The sequence below is a fragment of the Wyeomyia smithii genome, chromosome 3 (genome assembly GCF_029784165.1).
Source record: "Wyeomyia smithii strain HCP4-BCI-WySm-NY-G18 chromosome 3, ASM2978416v1, whole genome shotgun sequence".
NCBI lineage: Eukaryota > Metazoa > Arthropoda > Insecta > Diptera > Culicidae > Wyeomyia > Wyeomyia smithii.
The window spans coordinates 233,622,135-233,644,830 of record NC_073696.1 but is presented as its reverse complement, the minus strand read 5'-3'; the positions used below and the strand labels follow the sequence as shown (position 1 = coordinate 233,644,830).

General features: G+C 41.1%; 4 protein-coding genes across 4 annotated transcripts; 2 read left to right on the top strand and 2 right to left on the bottom strand.

The window, feature by feature from the left end:
- Positions 1–1,309: 1,309 nt before the first annotated feature.
- LOC129729113 (uncharacterized) lies at positions 1,310–2,893 on the bottom strand. Its single transcript, XM_055687595.1, has 3 exons — positions 2,023–2,893; positions 1,465–1,976; positions 1,310–1,423 (listed from the first exon to the last, which is right to left on the bottom strand). The coding sequence occupies exons 1-3, from the start codon at positions 2,891–2,893 to the stop codon at positions 1,310–1,312; spliced, it is 1,497 nt and encodes a 498-aa protein (XP_055543570.1).
- Positions 2,894–7,100: 4,207 nt separating this feature from the next.
- LOC129733142 (DNA helicase MCM9-like) lies at positions 7,101–10,965 on the top strand. Its single transcript, XM_055694752.1, has 4 exons — positions 7,101–7,240; positions 7,323–7,477; positions 7,542–9,088; positions 9,150–10,965. Exons 2-4 carry the CDS (start codon positions 7,386–7,388, stop codon positions 10,919–10,921), a joined length of 3,411 nt encoding a protein of 1,136 aa, XP_055550727.1. The 5' UTR covers positions 7,101–7,240; positions 7,323–7,385; the 3' UTR covers positions 10,922–10,965.
- A 141-nt stretch (positions 10,966–11,106) lies between these two features.
- Positions 11,107–14,623, bottom strand: LOC129733165 (GTP-binding protein Rheb homolog). The gene is made up of 5 exons (XM_055694790.1): positions 14,354–14,623; positions 13,713–13,784; positions 12,739–12,946; positions 12,548–12,677; positions 11,107–12,481 (listed from the first exon to the last, which is right to left on the bottom strand). The coding sequence occupies exons 1-5, from the start codon at positions 14,400–14,402 to the stop codon at positions 12,392–12,394; spliced, it is 549 nt and encodes a 182-aa protein (XP_055550765.1). The 5' UTR covers positions 14,403–14,623; the 3' UTR covers positions 11,107–12,391.
- A 5,931-nt stretch (positions 14,624–20,554) lies between these two features.
- LOC129733159 (malate dehydrogenase, mitochondrial) lies at positions 20,555–22,489 on the top strand. The gene is made up of 3 exons (XM_055694780.1): positions 20,555–20,748; positions 20,885–21,289; positions 21,623–22,489. Exons 1-3 carry the CDS (start codon positions 20,683–20,685, stop codon positions 22,163–22,165), a joined length of 1,014 nt encoding a protein of 337 aa, XP_055550755.1. The 5' UTR covers positions 20,555–20,682; the 3' UTR covers positions 22,166–22,489.
- Positions 22,490–22,696: the final 207 nt, after the last annotated feature.

Genomic DNA, 22,696 nt, shown 5'->3' with positions numbered 1-22,696 from the left:
ATCCTTCTTAATTCTTCCTGTCCTAGCACGAGGTCCCTGATTTTCTCTCCTTTATCCTCTAGCTTTTAGGTTACTTTTAATAAATTCATATAAGTTGATTTCCTAGGGTTTAAGCAACACTCGTTACCACGTATCGTTTAACACTTTAGCTTTAGCGTTAATCTAAGTTTAGCACTAATAATTTAAACAAAAAATTTATTTAAGACTAATGATTCAATATATAATATATTTAATATTCCGAGCAATTTGTTTAATAGCCACCGTACAACTCTAGAATGTTCCAATCTGCATGAGACTGCCAAAACGAAAGATGACAAAACGTAAACCGCCGAGAGCAAGGCGCGATGACAGTTCTCCCCACCGCTGCTGAATCCAAAGCAACTAAGATGCAAGGTGAGATGCGCCGACCGAGGGGTCGTAACACTCCCCGCCAGGTCCCTGGCTTACCTCCTCATCGCGTCGAACCTCCAAAACAGCAAGCTTCGTCACTGGTCGCTCGTAAATACCCGCCTGGGTCTGTACCGCTGCCGACCTTATCTGTCCATCCTTACTTTTGTTGACGGAGATTATCCGTCCCTTGGGCCAACAATTCCTTGGCAGTCCTGGATCTACAACCACCACAATATCGTTAACCTCAATTGGTTTGACGTCGCCGAACCATTTCGTTCTCTTGGTGATGTCGGCAGGTAGTTACGCAGCTAACGTCGCCAAAAGATGTTCGCTTCGACCTGTGATGCACACCAGGACCGTCGAAGCACCAAAGCGCTGTCGTCCAGGATCGTGGCCGGCTTGAGACCACTTGAAGAGCCCAACAAGAAGTGGTTGGGTGTGAGTACTGGAGCCTCTGGATCGTCTACGGGCACATAGGTTAATGGACGGGAGTTGATGACATTTTCCACCTCGATCAACATGTTGCGCAGAGTTTCCAGGCTCCTCCCATATGAGGGGACGCCGGAGGTAGGAATTTCCATTCCGTCTCTGGACTGGTGATTTCTCGAATGACCTTCGCTTGATCCATCGCCTTGAGTGCCGCCTCGAGTTCATTCTGTGCCGCCTTTACCTCTTTGCTCGCCGCTGTGAAGTTGGTACCACGATCGGAAAAGATTTGTATTGGTACGCCCCGCCGTGCCATGAAATTTCTCAATGCCATAATGCACGAATTCGCGTCGAGCGAATGTGCGATTTCTATATGTACCGCCCGTATAGTCAAGCATGTTATTAGCACCCCCCCCCCCACCGCTTTTCAGTTCGACGGCCTATCACCACTAACATAGGCCCGAAATAATCGATGCCAATGAACGAGAATGGTCTAGTGAAAGCCGCCAGCCTTGCCGCAGGAAGATCGCCCATCGGAGGCGGACGTGGAGCAGCTCTTTTGATTTTGCACTCCTGACAATTCGTTCTGACCCGCTGGAACAGTCGCCTATTTTTTGGTATACGGAAGGTTTGCCGCAACTCGTTTACGACAGTTGAGTGATTTTGATGGTAATAGCGTTCGTGACGATCCTGAACAATCAGCCACGTAACGTGGTGATCTTTTGGAAGGATAATAGGATTTTTTGCATCCATCGAAGCGTATTCGCAAGCATTGATTCTGCCATGCATCCGTAGTACCTTCTGCTCATCCAGGAATGGGTTGAATGTGTAGATTGTACTTGATTTTGGCAATGCCTTCTTTCTGCGTCCTGCGCTGAGCACTCCTATCTCATCCGGAAAGGTCTCCGCTTGAGCCAGTCGATACAGGTAGACAGTGGCTTCTTGAAGTTCCTCAGCGGACAATGGTCCAGTAATGTGTTCCTTGCTATCCGCATTACGCTGAATGTTGTTTGCGGCCCTCAATGCCGTAGCGGTTGCGCGCAACAAGCGCTTCCATGATGAATAATCTTGAACGTTTATCACTGGAGCAGGTTCTGCCTGGTGGAAGAAGAGATTCGCTCGTAGTTCTTCGTCGGTAGTTTCCTCTAGATACGGGTTGGCTGCTGTGTAGTTCCCATAAGAAGCTGGGTCCCTTGAACCATCTACTGTTCTCGGTTAAGTCTGGCACTCTCTGCCATTTCGTAGCGTCATCCGCGACATTTTCTTTCGACCGCTTGTGTCCCCAATCTGCTGCCTCTGTTGTTTCCAGAATTTCGTTGATGCGGAATGCAACGAATTGCGAATACCGCCGATGATCTGACCGAATCCAACACAACACGTCGCGAGAGTCAATCCAGAAGAACCGCTGATGAACCTTGAACGACAGCGACTGCATTATTCTATCTGCCAACCTGACTCCAATGACTGCAGCCTGTAACTCCAACCTCGGAATAGATACAAATTTGAGGGGAGCTACACGGGTCTTAGCATCGACTATAGCACATTCCACTGTGTTTCCTTGCTCGAAGCGTAGATATACGACAGCTGCGTAAACTGAGAGACTAGCGTCTACGAAAGTGTGCAATTGGATGTTTGTTTGCGGATCTAGTTGCGTCAGGGAGCGATAGCAGCGTGGTATGCTGACATCCTGGACTTTTGGTAGGATCTCCAACCATTTCTCCCACTTTTCGCTGAGACTTTCTGGTATCACGTCGTCCCAACCGATGCCAGCTCGCCAAATCTCTTGAAACAAAACCTTGAGGTAGATGAGGACGTTCGATTTGAACCCAAGAGGATCGAAAACAGCCATTAGCGTCCGTAGAACTTTCCGTTTCGTCGGTTTCCGTTGGCGCTCGAGTAGATCCCGATCGTGCTTTGACGAGAGCTTGTAGGTGAACGTATCGGTAAGCGTGCACCACCACATGCCCAGAACCTTCTCTGTTCCCAGCTCTACTGCGAGGTTCAAGCTCTTCTCGACGGTCTTCTCTTCCTTCATCGCCTCCACTACGCTCGGCGAATTGGAAATCCAGTTTCGCATGTCAAATCCAGCTTGCCCATGCACGAACTTCCTGTTCTGTCTCGACGCTTACCAGCATATCATCCACATAATGCTGTTTGATGATGGCTTGTGCGGCTGCAGGAAATTTGGCTTCAAATTTGCGCGCATTCATGTTTTTCACAGACTGCGTACAGCTTGGTGAACAACTAGTACCGAACGGCATCACTTGCGTCACGTAAACGTCTGGTTCATTTGAAGATCCGTCGCTCCACAGTAGTCTAAGGCCATGCTAATCTTTCTTGGTCATTAGTACCTGCAAGTACATCTCCTTCACGTCACCACTGAGCCCCACCCGGAATTCCCGGAACCGATAGAGTACGTAATCGAGAGGAGTAAGTAAGTCTGGTCCTGTCATGAGCATCGAGTTAAGGGATATACCGTTGGTTTTAGCTGCCGCGTCCCACACGATTCTCACTTTCCCTGGTTTATTCGGGTTGAACACTGGGAATAGCGGAAGATACCATACCCGTTCATTGGAAGTGCGCAGCTCTTCTTGGGAAAGCTTCCTGATGTACCCTTTTCGCCGATAGTCTTCAAGTTTTGCCCGCAAAACTTCTGCTAGCTTTGGCTGCTTCTTCATTCTCGCCTCCAAGCAGTGGAAACGACGCAATTCTGTAGGTTTGCTGTTTGGGAAGCGAACTTCGTTGAATTTCCACAAGAGACCAACCTCGTACCGACCACTGTTTGTCTGGACAACTGACTGCAGAATTTCTTGCGCGCGCTTCTCTTCAAATGACACTAGAAGCTTTTCCGGCTTATAGATCCCTAAACTGTCCAATGAAAAGTAGTAGTGGAACGTTAGAACTACTTGCGGCAGCTCCATCGCGCTGAACGTTGTGAAGAAGTTGGTGATGTTTGAACGTGCAACCATTCTTCCCGCAAACCTGCTTGGATTTGCATGTCCCGGTGTGTTTACGGAGGCATTTTCTACACATGCTGAACTCCTTTACTGTTGCCCATCTAGCATTGTATCCTAGTTCCTCGAACTGCTTACATTTCTCCAGATTGGGACAAGTCCCTTTGCAAACAACACACGTTTTGGCTGCAACGACAAATCGTTCAGTCACATGTTGGCGTGGTTTGCCTACTGGATCGTTGGATGTTTCTTGGCTATGAGCATTAAGGAAAGCAGAGTTCTTTTTGCTGCTTCGAGCCAGTTTGGTTTCGCTGAATTGCAGACTGGAAATCGGGCAGACTATTTCCGCTAGATCGTATAACCATTCCGAAAAGGCAGCGAGGTGTACTCGTGGCAAACTGCGACGGTGTCTTGCACATTCTAACTTGAATGTCGCAGAAAGTTTATCCACCAATTCGTGTAAAAGTGCAACGTTGTAAGAATATTCTTCCAACTGGCAAGCTTCGATTAACGCACACAGGTTCTGCACGGCGAGAGAGAATTCGATGATCATTTCCAACTGATCAGCCTTCGGAGCCGGCGTCGAGCGGATCTTGGTTATCAAATTCTGGACAATAACTTCAGGATTTCCAAACAGCATCTTCAAGGTAGAAATAATTCCTGGGACGTTCGATGGATTCATAAGTCTGCACTTAACTGTCTCGTACGCCTTCCCTTTCAGGCATTTCTGCAGCCGAATCAGGATTTCCTCCGGTGTGTAGCCACACAGGTTGGTCGTCGTTGTGAACGTGGAGAAGCATAACGGCCATTCTTCCGGAGTACCACTGAATAACGGAAGTTCCCGTGAAACAGCCTGGCGAGCGGCGACCTGATTTCGCGTCAAGTTGTTCACATCTTCATTTTCCTCTGAAATTTGTGTGTGTGTAATGCGCTGCGTCGGATGGAGTCCAGACCCTAAGTTGCCTCGTTGCTGGCCTAAATGCGGTTGCCTGCTTTCTGACACCATGTGTGAAAGAGGAACTGGTTGGTGAGTTGCTGCTTGAGGATCCCGAATATGATTTCTAGCCGAGTTTGGTTCCCGATGAACATCAAGTGTACTGTGTACAGGTGCGCCTCGCGAATCTGTGATGGCAGCTCCGTTTAACCAGTCGACAATTCTGGAATCCGAACGATCCTCCTCCCCGTCTATCTCCGAAAAATCATTAACTATTTCCTTCATCAGCTCGTGTCGTTTACGTAAGTATTCCCGTTGAGTTGCTTCTTCCGCTTTCTTAAGTTTCCGCTCTTCGTCCAAGATCTGCAGCTCCAACTTCAACTGTCTCTGCTTAGCGGACCTCCTAGCTAGCTCCGGAATGCTGGCTCAAGTTATCCTCCAAAACTCGTTGCTGGTTACTTGGAAGATTGTTTAGATGCAGCGACTCTGGCAGCTGTGTTTGCGGTCCTCCGCTGTAGGCAGTGGTTGATACAAATGATACGGACTTCGGCGGAACGAATGGAACAGTACTGGGTACGCATGGAATCTGCTTTGCGGCACTTGACGGCACTGTGTAGCACATACCATACTTATTTATCCCCGATAATGAAACTAGCGGATTTGACAGGCAATTTGACTGTAACGGCGGCATTACGCAATTAACATGCAGTGGTTGATAGGGTGGCATGAACGAGGGGAAATGCATGGAGGAGTGGGATGGCATTTGAGAGTGAGAAGGTATTGGCATATTTTGCCCAAGTGTAGGGCAGGATGTATTTTGCGGTAACATCGTTGTTATCATGACGAAAGAACTCGTTACTAGCTGTATTTTTAACAGAAGTTAAATAATTCCTACAAAGGTATATTTTAGAGTTAAAGTGTGCTTAATTTATACACTACAGGCTCGTAACTTACGTTTAGTATTTCTTTTCCCTCTATCCTTTGAAATATCCTTCTTAATTCTTCCTGTCCTAGCACGAGGTCCCTGATTTTCTCTCCTTTATCCTCTAGCTTTTAGGTTACCTTTAATAAATTCATATAAGTTGATTTCCTAGGGTTTAAGCAACACTCGTTACCACGTATCGTTTAACACTTTAGCTTTAGCGTTAATCTAAGTTTAGCACTAATAATTTAAGCAAAAAATTTATTTAAGACTAATGAGTCAATATATAATATATTTAATATTCCGAGCAATTTGTTTAATAGCCACCGTACAATTCTAGAATGTTCCAATCTGCATGACACTGCCAAAACGAAAGATGACAGAACGTAAACCGCCGAGAGCAAGGCGCGATGACAGTTTTCCCCACCGCTGCTGAATCCAAAGCAACTAAGATGCAAGGTGAGATGCGCCGACCGAGGGGTCGTAACACAAATACATGTTGTTTGCACAAAAAAATACTACAGGCATAATATCGTCAGATATAAACGATATTCTTTCGAGTGTTGTTGAATATTTTTCAAAATTTTTTTTCCAGGGGAGGCTGAAAATAAAAATACGTACAGTCGCTGGGCAAACACATTGATTCTGTCTGCAGACTCTGTATATTTTGTAATGAAAAATCCCCTAATTTCAGTGTTTAGTCCCACGTCACCATTTCATACAACCCTAGGGCTGTTTACCCTGTAGTATTGGTTCTCGTTTCACATGGTAAAGTGTCAGGTGATTTTTTTTTCAGCACATTTGCTAGATGGAAATATGAAATGGAAACAAGACAAAAAGATGCTGGCGGTAATGACCAAAACACAATAAATTGACAGCTATCCCTATCATTATACATACTAATGCAACAACACCGAAAATGTTATTATTGACTGCAATGTGTAGTCCGGGACAGTTTAGCTACACCACTAAAAAGAAATTGACATTATTGTGAAGCTTTCTCAGCTGTTAAGGTCATTTTTTCAAATGTCTTCACATTCCAATAAAAAATGTCTTTCAACCGTTAGGACCGACCAAAGACTGAAAAAGTTACCGGCAAATCGAAAACTGTCGAGCATAAAAAAAGGTCACCACCCCTGCAAAATGCGGGTCATATCACATACTTTTCTAATGTCTTTACATATTTTTAAATGTCTTCGATTTGTCTTCATAAACAAACATGTCTTCACCGCAGGGTAAGTGTCTTCCATTTGAAGACATGTCTTCCAATCTGGCATCGCTGGCTATTAATATTCTTTCTGTCAATTTCTTTATCCCTTTTCCCTTTTTCTTTTCAACTGCATAGCAAGCTTTAATCATAAAAAACTAACAGACAAATATCAGCAGCTTCTCAGTCTGAAATCAAAGCATTCAAAGGTACAACGGGTACAACCAGTAGGATAGAACCCTGTTCTGTCAATCTGTCGCCAAATATAATTTTCGATCAAAACAGCCGAACCCCTCAAAGCGCGCAGTAAACGAGTAAACGAAAGGAACAAAATTTAATATCTGCGATTTTTATAATTTCGTGCATAGGTAAACTCGAGAAACTCACACGTGTTGCTAAAGTTTTAGGTAAATTTAACAAGCGTATATCAATGTTTCTTTTTCATTGCCTCCATAACATGATGAATACACATTTTTGGAACGTTTACAGATACAAAAATGCTGGCTATTAATTTCAACAAATAAATTGCTCTGAGCAATAGAAATACGAAACATGCAACAATATTTGATGCGAAACTATGACGAGGAAATCACCAATCTTCTCAACAATCCGGATGACTTGATTCATGTCTCGTTAAATGTTAGGTAAGTATAATATTCAGGAAACTTCCAAGTTATACGAGTTAAAATTTGATTCACTTGCGTCCAGTTTAGCGCATTTGCAGCGCAAGCAACCGTCGTTGTATCAGGCGCTGCAGCAGAACTCTCGTCAGGAACTGCCAAAATGGGATGCCTGTCTGGTGGAAGCACAAAAGTCGCTCATCGAGGGCAACATGTTTCTAGAGCCGGGCTTTCAAATTAAACAAAACTGCCATGTCAGGTTTGTCGGTATGCCACTTACCGTTGCTCAAGCCGTACGAAAAGCAGGTTCGTATCCTGGCAACGATCAAGTTGGACAGTTTCTTCAGGTAAAAGGTACCGTCAGTCGCATGACTCAATCTCGTCCACTGGAGTTTAAGCGTCAATATGTATGTACTCGTTGTAAGAAGGAAATTGAACTTGAAGCACTTTACGAGGAGAGTTACGTGTTTAATCCACCCAACACTTGTCCACTGGCGAACGAGATTGGATGCAAAGGGTACTTGCAGCAGAAGAGTGCTCAACCACAGCCTGATTGTTGCCAGGACTATCAAGAGGTGCGTATTCAGGAGATTATGAGCGACCTAAACCTTCCTGCTACTCTCATTATCACGCTGGAAAATGATTTGGCTGATAGTTGTCAGCCTGGAGATTGTGTGACCGTTGTGGGAACTATGGAGCGACGCTGGGGCCCATGCTTTACGGATAAGAGAACTGTGGTCACTATCGCGATGAGGGCAAACAGTGTATCGAAGGAGGAAAACAAAATGACTTTCGGTAAGGAGCTTCCTGAACATCTTGTTTTTACGCGAGTCGAATGGGATAGTATGGTGGCGGAGATCGGAGAACTTGCGGCCAGAGATTTTCTTGTCCAATCGATATGTCCGGAGATCCACGGAATGTACCCGGTGAAGCTAGCAGTGGCTCTATCGTTAGCGAGCTGTACAGAGCGATTCCTCGGAAGTGGGCGAACAGTTCGGGGACATTCGCACCTGTTGTTAGCTGGTGATCCTGGCCTAGCAAAATCACGATTGCTAGAGTTTGCCTCAGAAATTGCAATACGGTCGGTTTTCACGACAGGTATAGGATGTTCGTCAGCTGGTTTGACGGCCACCGCTGTGCAAGAGAATGGCGAGTGGCACTTGGAAGCTGGTGCGCTGGTGCTTGCGGATGGGGGCGTTTGTTGCATTGATGAGTTCAATTGGATGCGTGAAACTGACAAAGGGTCCATCCACGAGGCTATGGAACAGCAAACGGTTAGTATTGCGAAAGCCGGACTACTTTGTAAGTTGAGCACCCGGTGCGTGGTAATGGCAGCAACCAATCCGAGAAACCTGTTCTCGATGTCCGATATGGTGGAAAGCTCGAGTTTGGGTATGGGAGGTCCATTGCTTAGTCGGTTCGATCTTGTTTTGACGCTATGTGACAGCCGGGATCCGGATTGGGATCTGCTGAAAAATAACCACATTCTGTCTTCTTCGGTAGTTGACCGTGCTAAACAGAAGTTTGATCAAACGCCTTCCGGGGGACACTGGAATCTAGAACGACTGCAGACACATTTCTTGGCAATTAAGGACTTTCATCCCAAGATTTCAGACGACGCGAATGCTGTTTTAAGTAAGCGATTTTTTTATTTTCTGCTAAATAATTATGTAAAAGTTGTTTTGTACTAACGTAGGTGCATACTATAAACAATGTCGAGCAAGTTTGCAGCGCGATCAAGCACGGGTCACCGTTCGTCTCATGGATAGTTTGGTGCGCCTCTCGCAATCACACGCCCGGCTGATGTTCCGAGATGAAGTAAATCTGTTGGATGCTGTGACTGTTATTCGGCTGATGGAATCCAGTTGGGGCTTTGGTTTGGTCATGGGACCTGTGGACTTGATTCGGTCTCCTCTACCACTAGGTCCTAGCTTGGACGAAATCGAGAGAATACTGCAGCATTTGGGCTTAGCTGAAGCAGTACAGAAGCTCTCTCTTCCAAAGCAAATAGACAAAGCTAAGATCGACCGCTATCTTGGTGAGCAAGCTGCCAAAATGGCACGAAAGGAGGCTGCACCAGTAAACCGATTGGACATTACTCAATCGGAAAGCGATCTTGAGGAGCAAGTACTCGAAAGTCTTAATAACGATAAAAGACAAATCGATGATTCCATGCAGGTCAAGCAAAATAGTTGCCAGGATAAACGGAAGCAACTGGAAGAAGGCGACCTGTACTCAAAATACTCTTTCACTCAAATGAAGAAAAATACGGTCAAAAAAATGAAAACTGCTGGTCCTTCTAAAAATTCCACTAAATGTAAACCAAAAGAGTCGCTTGAACCGAATCCAAGGCTAAATGAAAACCTACAAACTAATGAGCTGGATTCTATTCTAAGCAATTTGAGACAAAACTTCATGCATGAGCTTTCAAAATCTACCCAGCCAGCAAAACCTGGCGGTTATCCCGAGATAGCGACAGTTCCTCGAGCGAGCCAACCAAATTCAAACTATCCCTTAGCTAGTGGAAAATCGAAAACTTCAAGAGAGGAGTCTTTCAACGCTATGCTCGATATCAGCAATTTAATGGACGATAATGATGAAGAGTCTGAAACGGTTGACCAAAATGCAATAACCACTCTACAACCAACCGAATCCATTTCGAGTATTTTCAACAGTTCCGATTTGTTCAAAACCAAACCGACACAGGAAAATAACCGATTTCGTAGTGATCACGATCTATTGGTGAATACCATACGAGAACCAAACGTTTCATCCCAAACCAAACCAATGACGGTAAACAAATTCGTGTTCAAGAAACCTTGCCGGGATCACAATGTCCGTCAGACACACAATGCATCAATACCGAATGATCGTCAGCTCAATTCAAGTTTTCGAACAAAGCCACCAATCAGCGAAAGCCCTACTCTGTTATCAACTGATACTTCAAGCACCACTAATAATGAATCGAAACAGTCAACATCCCGCTATCGATTTACACTTTCATCGCAAAAGAATCGCACCACTAAACCGCCGCCAGCGATTAAAAATCCGATGCTAATTAGCCAGCCATCATCGGATGACGAATTCGATCTGGATCTGGGAATAGATGATAACATCTCCTTTCGTCGACAGACCGGTGAAGTCCCGAATCAGCAGTGTACATCTGTTGACACCGTTGAAGCAGCTCCCAAAGCTAGACGGCCACTTTCTGAATGTACGCTAAATAAAATCCGTGGATTTGAATTCGTGCCACGAGAAGAAGGGGAAAATACAACAACGACGGCACGAAGTAGCGGCAGCAGAGAGATGAGTTCTACCAGTGGTCAGAAGTTGAGTGTCGATAATGTTTGTGAATCGGAACACGCCTTCAAGGCAGGTTCTTTACCAGAAATGCAGGTATTTGTGACGCTTGGCGAACAGCGAGATCCAGATGAAGAGTTGGCGTTTTTAGATGCAATTGATTTGTAACTTTTGTGTTCACAAATAAAGTTGTTTATTTTCTGCAGTTTAAAGGTGGCTTTAGTACAGGCGGTTGCATGATCTCGTATGCTGCTATCCCGTAAGTTTTGGTGATCAATTACGAAATTTTACATATAGGAAACAACCGGATAAAAGGTGATACTACTGAACGGTTCAAGTGGTTTGGTAAGAAATTTCACAGTATTTGTTTTATTTTTTCATTCACTTGCGCCTGAACGGGTAATGATGTTCAAAGTAATCTCGCTGAGGGCTATAAAGCTAACGTTCTAAAGCTACACTAGAGGTTAAAAAAAGTACACCTATGTATTTTTTGTTGCTGTGCTTAGTGTAATTGCTTGAATGAAACAAACAAGCATATTTTGTATTTCTGTACTGTACTTTTTTTTTTGAATGGCTTTGCGTAATCCAACTAAATCTATACTACTTATAAAACTTTGTCGATAACGGTTGCTGCATTTCGTGCTTTTGAAGTGATAGCAACTTATCGAACTTAACATATCGCAGTAAAAATAAACTCAATCACTTGACCATCGAACTGCGAATACGAACCTACGGTGAGTTGCTGCGGATTTTTGAAAGACGACATAGTAGTTTCACTTAGGCTTTACTAATCACGGAAAAAGTGCCCGATATCGGTGTGCTTTTGGGTTCGTTCTAGATTTGACTATACAGTTTGTTACAATTGATTTACCTCTAAGGTGTATATTTTGTTATTAATTGCTAGTATTCTGTCGATGCATATTGCGCACACACTTTCCGTTTTTTCTCTGTCTCTTTCGGCCAGCAGAGACAGCGCCAAACAAAATTGTTAGAAAAATAAAGAAATCCCTCCGTATCCTCTTGCTGGCTGTTTCGCACAATGCAAACTCCCTAGCTACGAGTAAATCCTACCCGTCGTTTAGTTCATCTTTCGGTTCAGTGTCCGTGAATTTATTCACTTGTTCTAATATTCTAACTTTTATTTTTATTTGTTTCATTAAAGAGTTGTAAGGTACAGTTTAAAATATACTTCCATATTATTCCGCATTCTTTTTATCATACATTCGCGATACTTCTTCCTTTGCTTTCGAAATGATAAAACGTTGGTTTTAATTATAAAACATTCACACACGCGTTTCCTTTTATATGTCCTCAACGATTATCAACCTATCACCAGATTCTCAGGTTGAAACGGATGCTGTGATAGTTTTTTCCCTGTCACACAAGCTCACAGCTTCGAGGCCTTACAACCTTCAATACATCTCGATCTTTGTAAATAAAAACATTGCTTATGTCTTTCTTGTACAATTGCAATGATACTAGTAGGTGGAATAGCAATAGTATAGAAGTAGGAGCAACTAAGTTCAACATTAGACACGATAGTATGCATTAATGAGCGCGGAGGCAGTGATGATGATACTGATGGTGATGCTGTGGAAGTAAAAGTTTGTGGATAGACCTCGCTTCCCCGCAGACAATTCACGAAATGATGCAACTACTCTTTTCGCTAGTGTTTCCGTTGTCTCGTTCAATTTGTTGTAGCAATAAGTGGAATATATCGGCCACTGACTAAAGTGTGAAGCAATTGATAGTACCGTTTAGTAAATGTCTTATCAATTTCTGACACACACTTACCTCGTTTTGTTTTGCGGATGTCTCAAGGAATTGCGCCTTCCACGATTCGGCCAGCTTCCGTCCATCTTCAGTGGAAACAGCTCGCTCTTGATGCAGATCCGTTTTATTGCCAACTAACACTACTGGAACACTGTTGCAAAAAAATCGATTCATTAAATCATTTCTATGATTGAGATGGAGGAAACCCTTACTAAGCCTTTCCCATGACATCAAGCAGCTTTTCGTAGATAATCTGGATCACCTCAAACGACTTTTGGCTGGTGATTGAGTAGACCAGAACGTACCCATGGAAGTCCATGCTGTATTGAGCAGGAAATATGCTGTACTCATCCTGACCGGCAGTATCAACCAGTTTCACTTCGTAGTCGGTGGAATTGACGCGTGTTACTTTGGAGAAAGCTGTGCACAGAGGATAAATTGATACGATGAGTCATGATCTGCTTGGATATGAGATTATATTTTTACACCATTTCTTGAAATAAGGTGTATTTCTCGCATGAAGTCCAATGATGGTAATGTGCTCGGGATATTATTATTTACGAGAAAACAAACATTTCTCACAGATAGTTTTCACGATAACTCGTCTATGGATTTCCCCCTCAAGTAGCAGTGAAACTTTGTGAGTAATAGTTGTAATCTTGAAGTGAGTCTAGACTATTTTTTGAAAAATATTGCTTGTGGTTTTGAAAAGCTGCCCCTTCAAATTTTCAATCCCAGTTGCGCCTGTAGATTCTTTCAAACATCGCAAGATGTGTATGACTACATTCAAGCAATAATCAATCATTGTTATTCTATTTTTTTGCATTACCATCAATTCAATCATTAGCATTAATTCCTTATGCGGATCAGTTTTTCCACTAAGATCCGATCTGCCAAGAGGGTGAGTTATCGTGAAATCTGTCTATAGTTAAGAAATTACTAGGACATGTATTATCAGCTGTTTCTTGATGCGACCGAGTTCAAATGTGTTACAAAAACAGTTCAGTATGTAACATATGTCATGGAAACCGTTATGTTACAGCCCACAGTATATAGGCAGTTCACGTGCTGCTTCGACGTATCTGGATCATACTAGAAATCACCAGTATAACGATGCGCGAACACCATCGCAAAGAGCGCTACACTTTCTTCGCGCAATGATTAAGAAGAACGCCTTCATACTTACTATTTTCGATGGTCGGATCGTAGGAATCTACAAACTGGCCTTCCACAAACTGAATACTTAGCGAAGATTTTCCTGTAAATAAAAACAAAAAAAGAAGCCATTTGCATATTCGCATAACAGTTTGCCGGTGGACACCGAATGCAGCCATAAAGAAAGAAATACCCTTCAAAAGTGACCAGACGCAACGATCATCTGTTAGGTTTTTCAATAAACTAAATCAAACCTGTTTGAACAGTCACTTAGCGTTAGCTCCTAACCGTCGTCCCTGCGAACGCAAACAGGTAAAACCTGCTCGGTTATCGTGTCTGGCACTCGAATCTAGACAAAAGAAATTTCTAGGCCACAAATGTGCGAATTTTCAAGTGACCTGCGTTTTGTGAAATTATGTTGTCTTATCACACTTCCTGTTGTGTATGTATAGAAGTGCCCAATTCAAATTGACTGATAACAGAGAGGACATCTTTCTAATGAAGGCCCTACTTCAGTTCAACGCAAAGGTGTACTGCATGGTCAAGGCCAAAGTACATAACGCAAAGGGATAAACCAGCTGCGTAGAAGCAACTTCGCAATTTAAATCTGCCCCACATTGTAGTGGCAATTTAGACGTCTGTCATGCTGATGTATGCGATGGTCATACATACCTACAGATCGGTAGCCCATCATGGCAATATTTCGTTCTTTGGCAGGCATTTTATTTTTCTACCGCTCCGAAACTATCTGTTTAACGCACTTGTTTCACTGGATGATTACACTACAATTAAAGCTCACGCCTTTGATTAGCAAAAGATGATATCTGAAGACTTATCGGTGAAGCGAATCGCTTCTATTTAGGTTTAAAAAAGATAGAAATTATTCAGCTGCCCTCAGAAAGAGGAATGGCTTTTATTCTGCGTACAAATTGTCGCGCGGTGAGTGCTTGTCTGGTGCATACCACTCAATAGAACAACCAAGACGAAATGTGATTTTTAAGTAAGTAACCTATTCCAACCTTGATAGTCTTTTTTTTTATTCCGAAAAAAAATTATATCATAGTCAAAATACAAGTTTTTATTTATTTATAAAGAAAATTTATAAAAAGTTTAATGGCGTTAATGGAGAATAACATGAAACAGCAGAAAGCAAGATAGATAATTGCAAGCGATTTGTTGTTTCTTTTTTTCAACGCCTTTCAATTCAACGGATAATGACGTAAGTGATCACTCACACTTGCACACACGAAACTGACATTTACTCGTGTGTATAGATCATTGCACACGAAAAATAACCCCACTTTTCTGACACTTCCCACGGGTTTGTTTACAATGTGTTCCATTCACTTTTTGTGTGATAGGAGTGAAAATGAATGATACGAGTACGAAAAAGATGGGAAAACTCTCCGCCTATACGAATTCGTTACTGTGATCTTTTAGTTTATTCTTGGAAACGCAATTTTTAACAAGAAACTTCCGCATTTTTATTCGAACCGAAAATTTTACTATGTAAACAAACCCGCGACAACTGTCAAATCTCTTTCTTCTTCTTGTTTTGTGACGACATCCCAATCAACCACTCTTTATGCACCTTTATAAAATGACAACAACTGAAATCAATCGATATAGGTTCAAAACTAATTGATAGCGATCGTTCTCGTTTCATAAAGAAACTTAAAGAGTGGTTGGTCGGGATCGATACACTCATCATCATCACTCTATACACTCAGAAAAAAAAAAACTATTGAGTTCCATAAGAACCCCTTATGATTTTGCTCCACAAGGATCCCTTATGAAAGTCATAAGCTTGTCTTATAAATTGGAGGGGAAATTTTATTCTCGAGCATTAACGTTTTTTATAAGTCATACTCATAAAATTTATTGGTCGTATGTATGCATGTTATAAGAACAAACATATCAAAATCATAGCTTTTCAATGTGAATTTTATAATGGCTACCATGAAATTTATTATACTTTATGTAAACATGTTTTGTTAGAAAAAAAAAACAACTTCTTCATTCTAGTTCTTTACTCGCAAATATATAATAACGAGTGCAAGTTAATGTATAAGATTACGTCAGGTAACACTTTGAGGTTTTGCCATTCGGGAAACAAATTCGCCTTTGATTCTTCTTGCCGAATGTCGTCAGTGTTGTCCTCTTCAACGTTCACATGATTTTTTAGTTGCTAGAATAAACATAGATGACATGATGTAATAGTAGGATTTGTAGAGAGGTACTTACAGTTTTTTGCTCCAATTTTCAACCCAGTTTCTGCATAATTATTTATCCACCGTAATGCTGGTCTGCCATTTTGCAGATTTTATAAGATATGCATCTAGAATTTTCACAATGTTAACGTTTATGAAAATCATAAACTTCGCGTATGGGATGCACATGACGATTATGAAAATCTTAAAATATACTTATGAAATTTATAAGCTTGATATGTAATGCATGAGTGTTTAATGCTAAGACAAGACGTGACAGCTGGTCACCGTTACATTCAACCAATTTGAACCGGCTGCTGATTGGCTGAATTCGATAACGCAAACATCACGTAGAAAATACAACGAGGTTACTTTTCACTGTAAAGCAGTGATGCTGGAGAGTCATAATTTAGCTATTATAATTGTTCATAAATAATGATGCAAAAGTATGCAAGGTACATGATATTACCGAGTAATGTATTTCACTGTTATAACTTTAAAAATGCACTGATTAATCGTTAATTCTATTTCGGTTGAAGTCCAAGAAACTTAGAAAGAAAAAATTTGGGTACCAAGAAAATTAGTAAGAAAAAATTTGATAGTAGAAGTATGCTTTATTGAACATAAAATAATAAATAAGAATTGAGTGTTATTCGCCTATATATTGCAATTTTAATTTGTTTTATTTTCATTGACCTGCAGAAGTTGTTAAAAATAATCAGTCTGGCATCAACGGTATGGAACGTTCAAAAAAATTTCGACGGGGATGATGGCCGTTACGAAAAGAAAAATAAGGAGCCAGCTGTCGCGTCTTGTCTTAGGTTTAATGAAATCAACATTATACATGTTCATAAGTTGTAAATTATGGAATTCTTAAGTGTTTTTTTCTCAGTGTAGGCGAGACCGAAAAACGATAACTTGCTACACTGAAAAAAATCTGCAGATATATTATTTTTGAGTACGAAAATATACAAAATATAGCCTCATAAGCCAGCGAAAAAAAGGTATTGTAGCGATAAGGTCACCAGGCGGTGCTAGCATACTAGTGATTTATAACGCAATTCTCTTTGAAATTTTACACGGAATTTTCGGTCAATTTTGTTCTTGCTTGGACGTCTGTCTGTGGTAACAGCTTGAGGCAGCAAACTGTTGATTTATAAATATTTAAAGTGATTAATTTTCATTCATCGATCGTGCGGATATAACAAACGCAAGGTTATGTGAAGGAAAACAAATTAACTTTAGTTTCTCGAATCAGAAAGTTATTTTAATCTTATTTCGATTGATTGGTTATATAGGGTTGTTTAGCTATATCAGTTTTTTATATCATCTAGATAAAGGAAATGACGAATTGGTGTCCACGTTACCTTTTTTTTTTTTGGTTTTATGCCCTGTACGAATAAGTTAGAGTGCCTATATAATAACTAGTGGCGCGTTGGGCCTATATAACAACTTTAGCTTCCCTGCAGGCCAAAAGTAGGCAGCCGGCTGTTCCTGTTCGTGATGTCTTGGCGAGCCGTGACCTATCCTACATGTCCCTTATATACGTTTTCCTGAAATCCATCCACGCCCCAGTTTAATCCTATTCCCTTCCGCCTACATCCAACCAAACGACAAGAACACGTTAAGACCTCGGATCCGGAAACAGCAACTAGACCCGCACGATACTCTCAGGTCCCGAGGGAGACAACCCAATATGCCAGTCCGTAATATCTTGACCCAGCAGCGGAACATATTCAATATGCTGCTTACCTATGGCGATGGAAAACCATCAAACAACAAATCAGTGCTTTTAATGCAAAACATTCTAGCTTTAAGTTAGATTTAGTTTCAGCTCGAAGTCGGCAGCGAGGATAAAAAATTTGCTTTTAGTTATTAAGATACTTTAGAAAGTAAGCTACCAGATATAATTGGCGCCGTTAAACATTAAATTGTATTTGTGCCGTGTCAAATAAATTATAGATGAAGAAAAAAAAAACTAGTGGCGCCGTGTCATCCAAAGTAACGCTGGTAACACAGGTAACACTGAACATCCTCTCTCTTTCCCCGCACGAGTTTAATAGGTTGTTTGCTCAATTGGAATGAATTTTTATTCCTATTTTGACAGTATCGCCTCTCTATATATATTTACAGGCACTCAGAATAAGTTACAATGGAAAGTAAGATGCCAAAAGATAAGTCTTCGAATAACGAAGAAATTGTGTTGTTTAGCTACCCACGGACTTCTGATTTTTATATATCAGGTAATAGAGTGTAATTTTCTGAGTAAAACGTGTTTTTTTTTTCAAACTTTAAATGAAAAATAAAAATCGCTCCAAATCGCTACAATGACAGTTACTATATGGGCGAACTGTCATTGTAGCGATTCGTGATTTAAAAATTGGAAAACAACTACAGAAAATTTTTGAAAATCACGTTTTGCTTAGAAAATGCAACTCTCAGATGTCATGAAAAACTGATATAGCTAAACAACCAAATTGGTCTGGAAAACCCATATTCAAAAAATGGCATTTACGTCACTTTGTCGTCTCAGGGCAGTGAACGAGTTGTATTTTCTAGACAAACGTGATTTCCCAACATTTTATGCCGTTGTCCAACGGTTTTTGATTCATGAATTAAAACTGCTCGAAATGTGCTCAAAATCTCTTCAATGATAGTTCGCCCATATATCAACTGTTATTCAAGCGATTTAGAGCGATTTTTATTCTTCATTTAAATGGAAGGACAAAATGAAATTTAAAAAAATAACGTTTCGCTCAGAAAATTACACTTTAGCTGATATATAAAATTCAGAAATCCGGGAATGGGGTCCTAGAGTTTTAAACGGTTTTTGATTTTTATATATCAGCTGAAAGAGTGTAATTTTCTGAGCAAAACGTGATTTTTTTTAAAATTTTATATCAGTGTTCTTCGATTTTTAAATGAAGAATTAAAAATCGCTCTAAAACGCTACAGTGACAGTTGGTACATGGGCGAACTTTCATTCTAGCGATTTCGAGCAGTTTTAATGGGGTTGTTTAGCTAATACAGTTTTTTATATCTGAAAGAGCTGCGTTTTCTAAGCAAAACGGGATTTTCAAAAATTTTCTATCGTTGTTTTTCGAATCACGAATTAAAACTGCTCGAATTCTGCTCGAGGTAGCTACAATGACAGTTGGTATATGGACGAACTGTCATTGTAGCGATTTAGAGTGATTTTTTATTCTTTATTTAGAAATCTAAGGACAATGATAAAAAAATTTGAAAATCACGCTTTGCTCAGAAAATTACACTCTTTTAGCTGATATATAGTTATGGACAAGGCTTGAACTTACTTAAGTATATAAAAATTAGAAATCCTTGAATAGCTATAAAACCCAATTCGTAATTTAAAAATTCAAGGACGATAGAAAATTTTTGAAAACCACGTTTTGCGTAGAAAATGCTGCTCTTTCAGATATACAAAACTGATGTAGCTAAACAACCCAATTACTGGTTTAGTTTAAATTTCGACTGAAACTGTTTTTAAAATGAGTTGGTTTACGTCACTTGCTTTTCAAATTCCATTCAATTGCTCGCGTGCCGATAACTCGCTCCACAAGTACAATGTTGAGGGGAGCTCCGTAGCCGCAAGGTTACAGAGTCCGCTTTGGTAAGCGGGTGGTCGTGGGTTCGAATCTTAGTAGAAACAAAGGACTTTAAGCATGGGTTTATTCTCAGGTTTCCCACCTCGTACCCTTCCTTCAATCTGGATTCTACAGTACCCCTGTTGACTCTTCTTCTAACAAAAATAAGTCCCTATTAAAATAAAACTGGTGTGAGTAACATATGAAAGTTCTCTCCAGGGAATTGTAACTAGGCGATATTGTTAGGATGGACAGAGGCTCGGTATAGTAGAGCAGTAAGCTTGAAACGGAAAGGTAATTACACACGAGCACTGATATGAATGATAAGCAGATAGATCATTTACTTCAATAGTGTTACCACATACATATGTATGTGGTGTTACTGCTAATAATATGAAGTGCGGAGTACAGAAAACACTTGGGCAATATCACAATAGATCTAAGCTCTGGTCGCAGTGATGTGTCCACACAAAAAAAAGTACAATGTTGAAACAAGATGTACAAAAAACTTGCAGTCTTCAAGTAAAGCTACGAGTTTGTCAAAGAAAGCAATGCTCTAACTCTTATGCCTAAAGTGTGAGAGCCCATATTCATTGGAAAATTCAGCCAATATTCGCGGTGAATATCATAATATTCACCGCGAATATTGGCTGAATATTGCAATGAATATGGGCTCTCACGCTTCAGGCATAAGAGATAGAGCATTGCACTATTGGACAAACCTGTAGAACTATTTAATGACTACAAATTTGTCATACATTGTCTGTCAACATTGTACGTGTGAAGTGAGCCATAAGCACGCGGCGAAAAAGCACTCTAAAATTGAATATGCAACCTTGTTTTTAAGACACACTGATGCTGCTTCCTGCTTTCAACAACGGTTTGTTATATTTACTCCATTGAACGATGAATGGCAGATAACATAAAAATGCATTTCAATATTATAATATAACCAAAACTTTCAGTGGCCGAGTTTTTCTATCAGTGCATACTGGAATTTATCGATTGTCAAAGTGAGACAGCAGAAGTTGAAATATTTCAATTTATTTAACCGATTGTGCAGCCAAGTCAGTACGCCAGTCAGCAGCAGCAGGACGATAAGTATTCATCTTGCAGGTTGTGTGCACGGTTGCTTGAAATTTTCTACTGTTCTTCCGGAAAAGCAAAACTTTTCTAATTTGCAACAATGTTTTCTCGTACGCTAAGAAATGTAGCAGTGCAAGGAGCGAAAAATTTTTCCACCAGCAATCAAGTAAGCTAGATTGTTTTCGTTAAATCAAAAATCTATGACTCGAGGTCGTGACTGATTTTTTTCCTCTGATTTACGTAACCTTTTGATGTAGGAAAGGCTTTCTCGATAAAATAATGTATTCTTTTTCGTTTTACAGAACAACGTTAAAGTAGCGGTATGTGGCGCATCCGGTGGAATCGGTCAACCACTATCTTTACTGCTTAAGCAGAGCCCGCTGGTGACCGAGCTGTCGCTGTACGATATTGTTCATACACCCGGTGTGGCAGCGGATTTGTCTCACATTGAAACGCACTCCAAGGTCACCGGTTACAATGGACCGGAAAACCTAGAAAAAGCCCTCGCTGGAGCACAAATAGTGATAATCCCGGCTGGAGTACCCCGTAAGCCAGGCATGACTCGTGACGATTTGTTCAACACGAACGCCTCGATCGTACGTGATCTTGCTGCCGGCTGTGCCAAGGCTTGCCCGAAGGCACTGATTGGAATCATTTCCAATCCAGTCAACTCAACAGTTCCGATTGCCTGTGACACGCTGGCTAAGGTATTGACAATGATTTATGTTTTGTTTTGCGATAGTGCTTGATAAAGCTCACTAGGGGATTGTTTTGCTCATTCGTTTGCGTGAACAACTGCGAAGTTCGTAGTTGAAATAGTTTATGCTAGCAAAGCCAATCAAGCGACATGATTATCACGATTTGTTTGCTAACGTTAAAGTTAGATTGCTCTGACCATACAAACTTGTAATCAAACCAATTAAAATGTTCATAGTTCATTTTGATAATCTCCTGATAACGTTTTTATCAAATAAAAAAAAGGTGTGAAATTGGTCTGATATCACCTGTTGATGTTTGAATTATTCTTATGTGCATTTCAGGCAGGTGTCCTCGACCCCAAGAGAGTCTTCGGAGTTTCAACGTTGGACATCGTTCGTGCCAACACCTTTATCGGAGAGGCCTCCGGTGTTGATCCACAAAAAGTCAATGTCCCCGTCATCGGTGGTCATTCGGGTGTGACCATTATTCCGGTTTTGTCTCAAGCCACTCCTTCGGTCAACTTTCCCCAGGATAAAATAGCCGCACTGACCGAACGCATCCAGGAAGCAGGAACTGAGGTCGTCAAGGCGAAAGCCGGTGCTGGTTCAGCTACGCTGTCTATGGCCTACGCTGGGGCCCGCTTTGCATTGGCTTTGGCTCGCGCCATGAACGGAGAAAAGAATGTGGTTGAATGTGCCTACGTGCGTTCCGATGTCACTGAGGCCAAATATTTCTCCACCCCGCTGGTGCTGGGTAAGAACGGACTCGAGAAGAACCTTGGGCTGCCAAAGTTGAACGCTTACGAACAGGATCTGCTGAAAAAAGCTATCCCAGAGCTTAAGAAGAACATCCAGAAAGGCGAAGACTTCGTCAAAAAAAACTAAGTCGCTAAAGTATTGAGCTTAAATTGCTACACTCTTTCTGGACAAATTTCTAAGTACAAGGTTCAGCGCATTTGGTTTTCTACAAAAAGCAATCTATGTAAAAATCCCAAAACTTTTCAGTGTTAAGATCCAAACGCTGATATACAAGATATTAGTTAATGTTGTGGTGCAGTGTAACGTAGGAAAATCCGAGGAAACCAAATCCCAAAGAAAATGGATGAATGCTCATTCAAAATTATGTAAAACACATTTCAAATGTGATTCATCTCGTCTGTACCAGAAAATGACACCCAAGTCAATAAAATATTTAACTTTGTTTCAAAACATTGCTTTTTTGTTTTGATTGATTTTTTAATTTTTTTTTTAAGTTGATTAAGCGTCATATCCTATTATTAGGCCTTGTGAATAAAAGTGTTAGACTCACTCATCTCGTGCAAGTCTTAAGAGAGAAAGAAAACTATTTTATTTCAACAACATGTTGTTTTGAATATTTCACTCGTTTAAATAATAAATAAACAGGAATTCTGACCT

Excerpts from the sequence above, each read along its gene's own strand:
- LOC129729113 (XM_055687595.1), bottom strand. The coding sequence starts at position 2,893 with ATGCGAAACTGGATTTCCAATTCGCCGAGCGTAGTGGAGGCGATGAAG. Across the intron at positions 1,977-2,022 it reads GCCAGACTTAACCGAGAACA|CCAACCCGTATCTAGAGGAA; the intron begins GTAGATGGTTCA and ends ACTACACAGCAG. Across the intron at positions 1,424-1,464 it reads ATCAAAATCACTCAACTGTC|GCGACTGTTCCAGCGGGTCA; the intron begins GTAAACGAGTTG and ends ACCAAAAAATAG.
- LOC129733142 (XM_055694752.1), top strand. The coding sequence starts at position 7,386 with ATGCAACAATATTTGATGCGAAACTATGACGAGGAAATCACCAATCTT. Across the intron at positions 7,478-7,541 it reads CATGTCTCGTTAAATGTTAG|TTTAGCGCATTTGCAGCGCA; the intron begins GTAAGTATAATA and ends ACTTGCGTCCAG. Across the intron at positions 9,089-9,149 it reads CGACGCGAATGCTGTTTTAA|GTGCATACTATAAACAATGT; the intron begins GTAAGCGATTTT and ends GTACTAACGTAG.
- LOC129733165 (XM_055694790.1), bottom strand. The coding sequence starts at position 14,402 with ATGCCTGCCAAAGAACGAAATATTGCCATGATGGGCTACCGATCTGTA. Across the intron at positions 12,947-13,712 it reads CGATCCGACCATCGAAAATA|CTTTCTCCAAAGTAACACGC; the intron begins GTAAGTATGAAG and ends CTCTGTGCACAG. Across the intron at positions 12,678-12,738 it reads GATGTCATGGGAAAGGCTTA|TGTTCCAGTAGTGTTAGTTG; the intron begins GTAAGGGTTTCC and ends TTTTTGCAACAG.
- LOC129733159 (XM_055694780.1), top strand. The coding sequence starts at position 20,683 with ATGTTTTCTCGTACGCTAAGAAATGTAGCAGTGCAAGGAGCGAAAAAT. Across the intron at positions 20,749-20,884 it reads ATTTTTCCACCAGCAATCAA|AACAACGTTAAAGTAGCGGT; the intron begins GTAAGCTAGATT and ends TTCGTTTTACAG. Across the intron at positions 21,290-21,622 it reads CCTGTGACACGCTGGCTAAG|GCAGGTGTCCTCGACCCCAA; the intron begins GTATTGACAATG and ends TGTGCATTTCAG.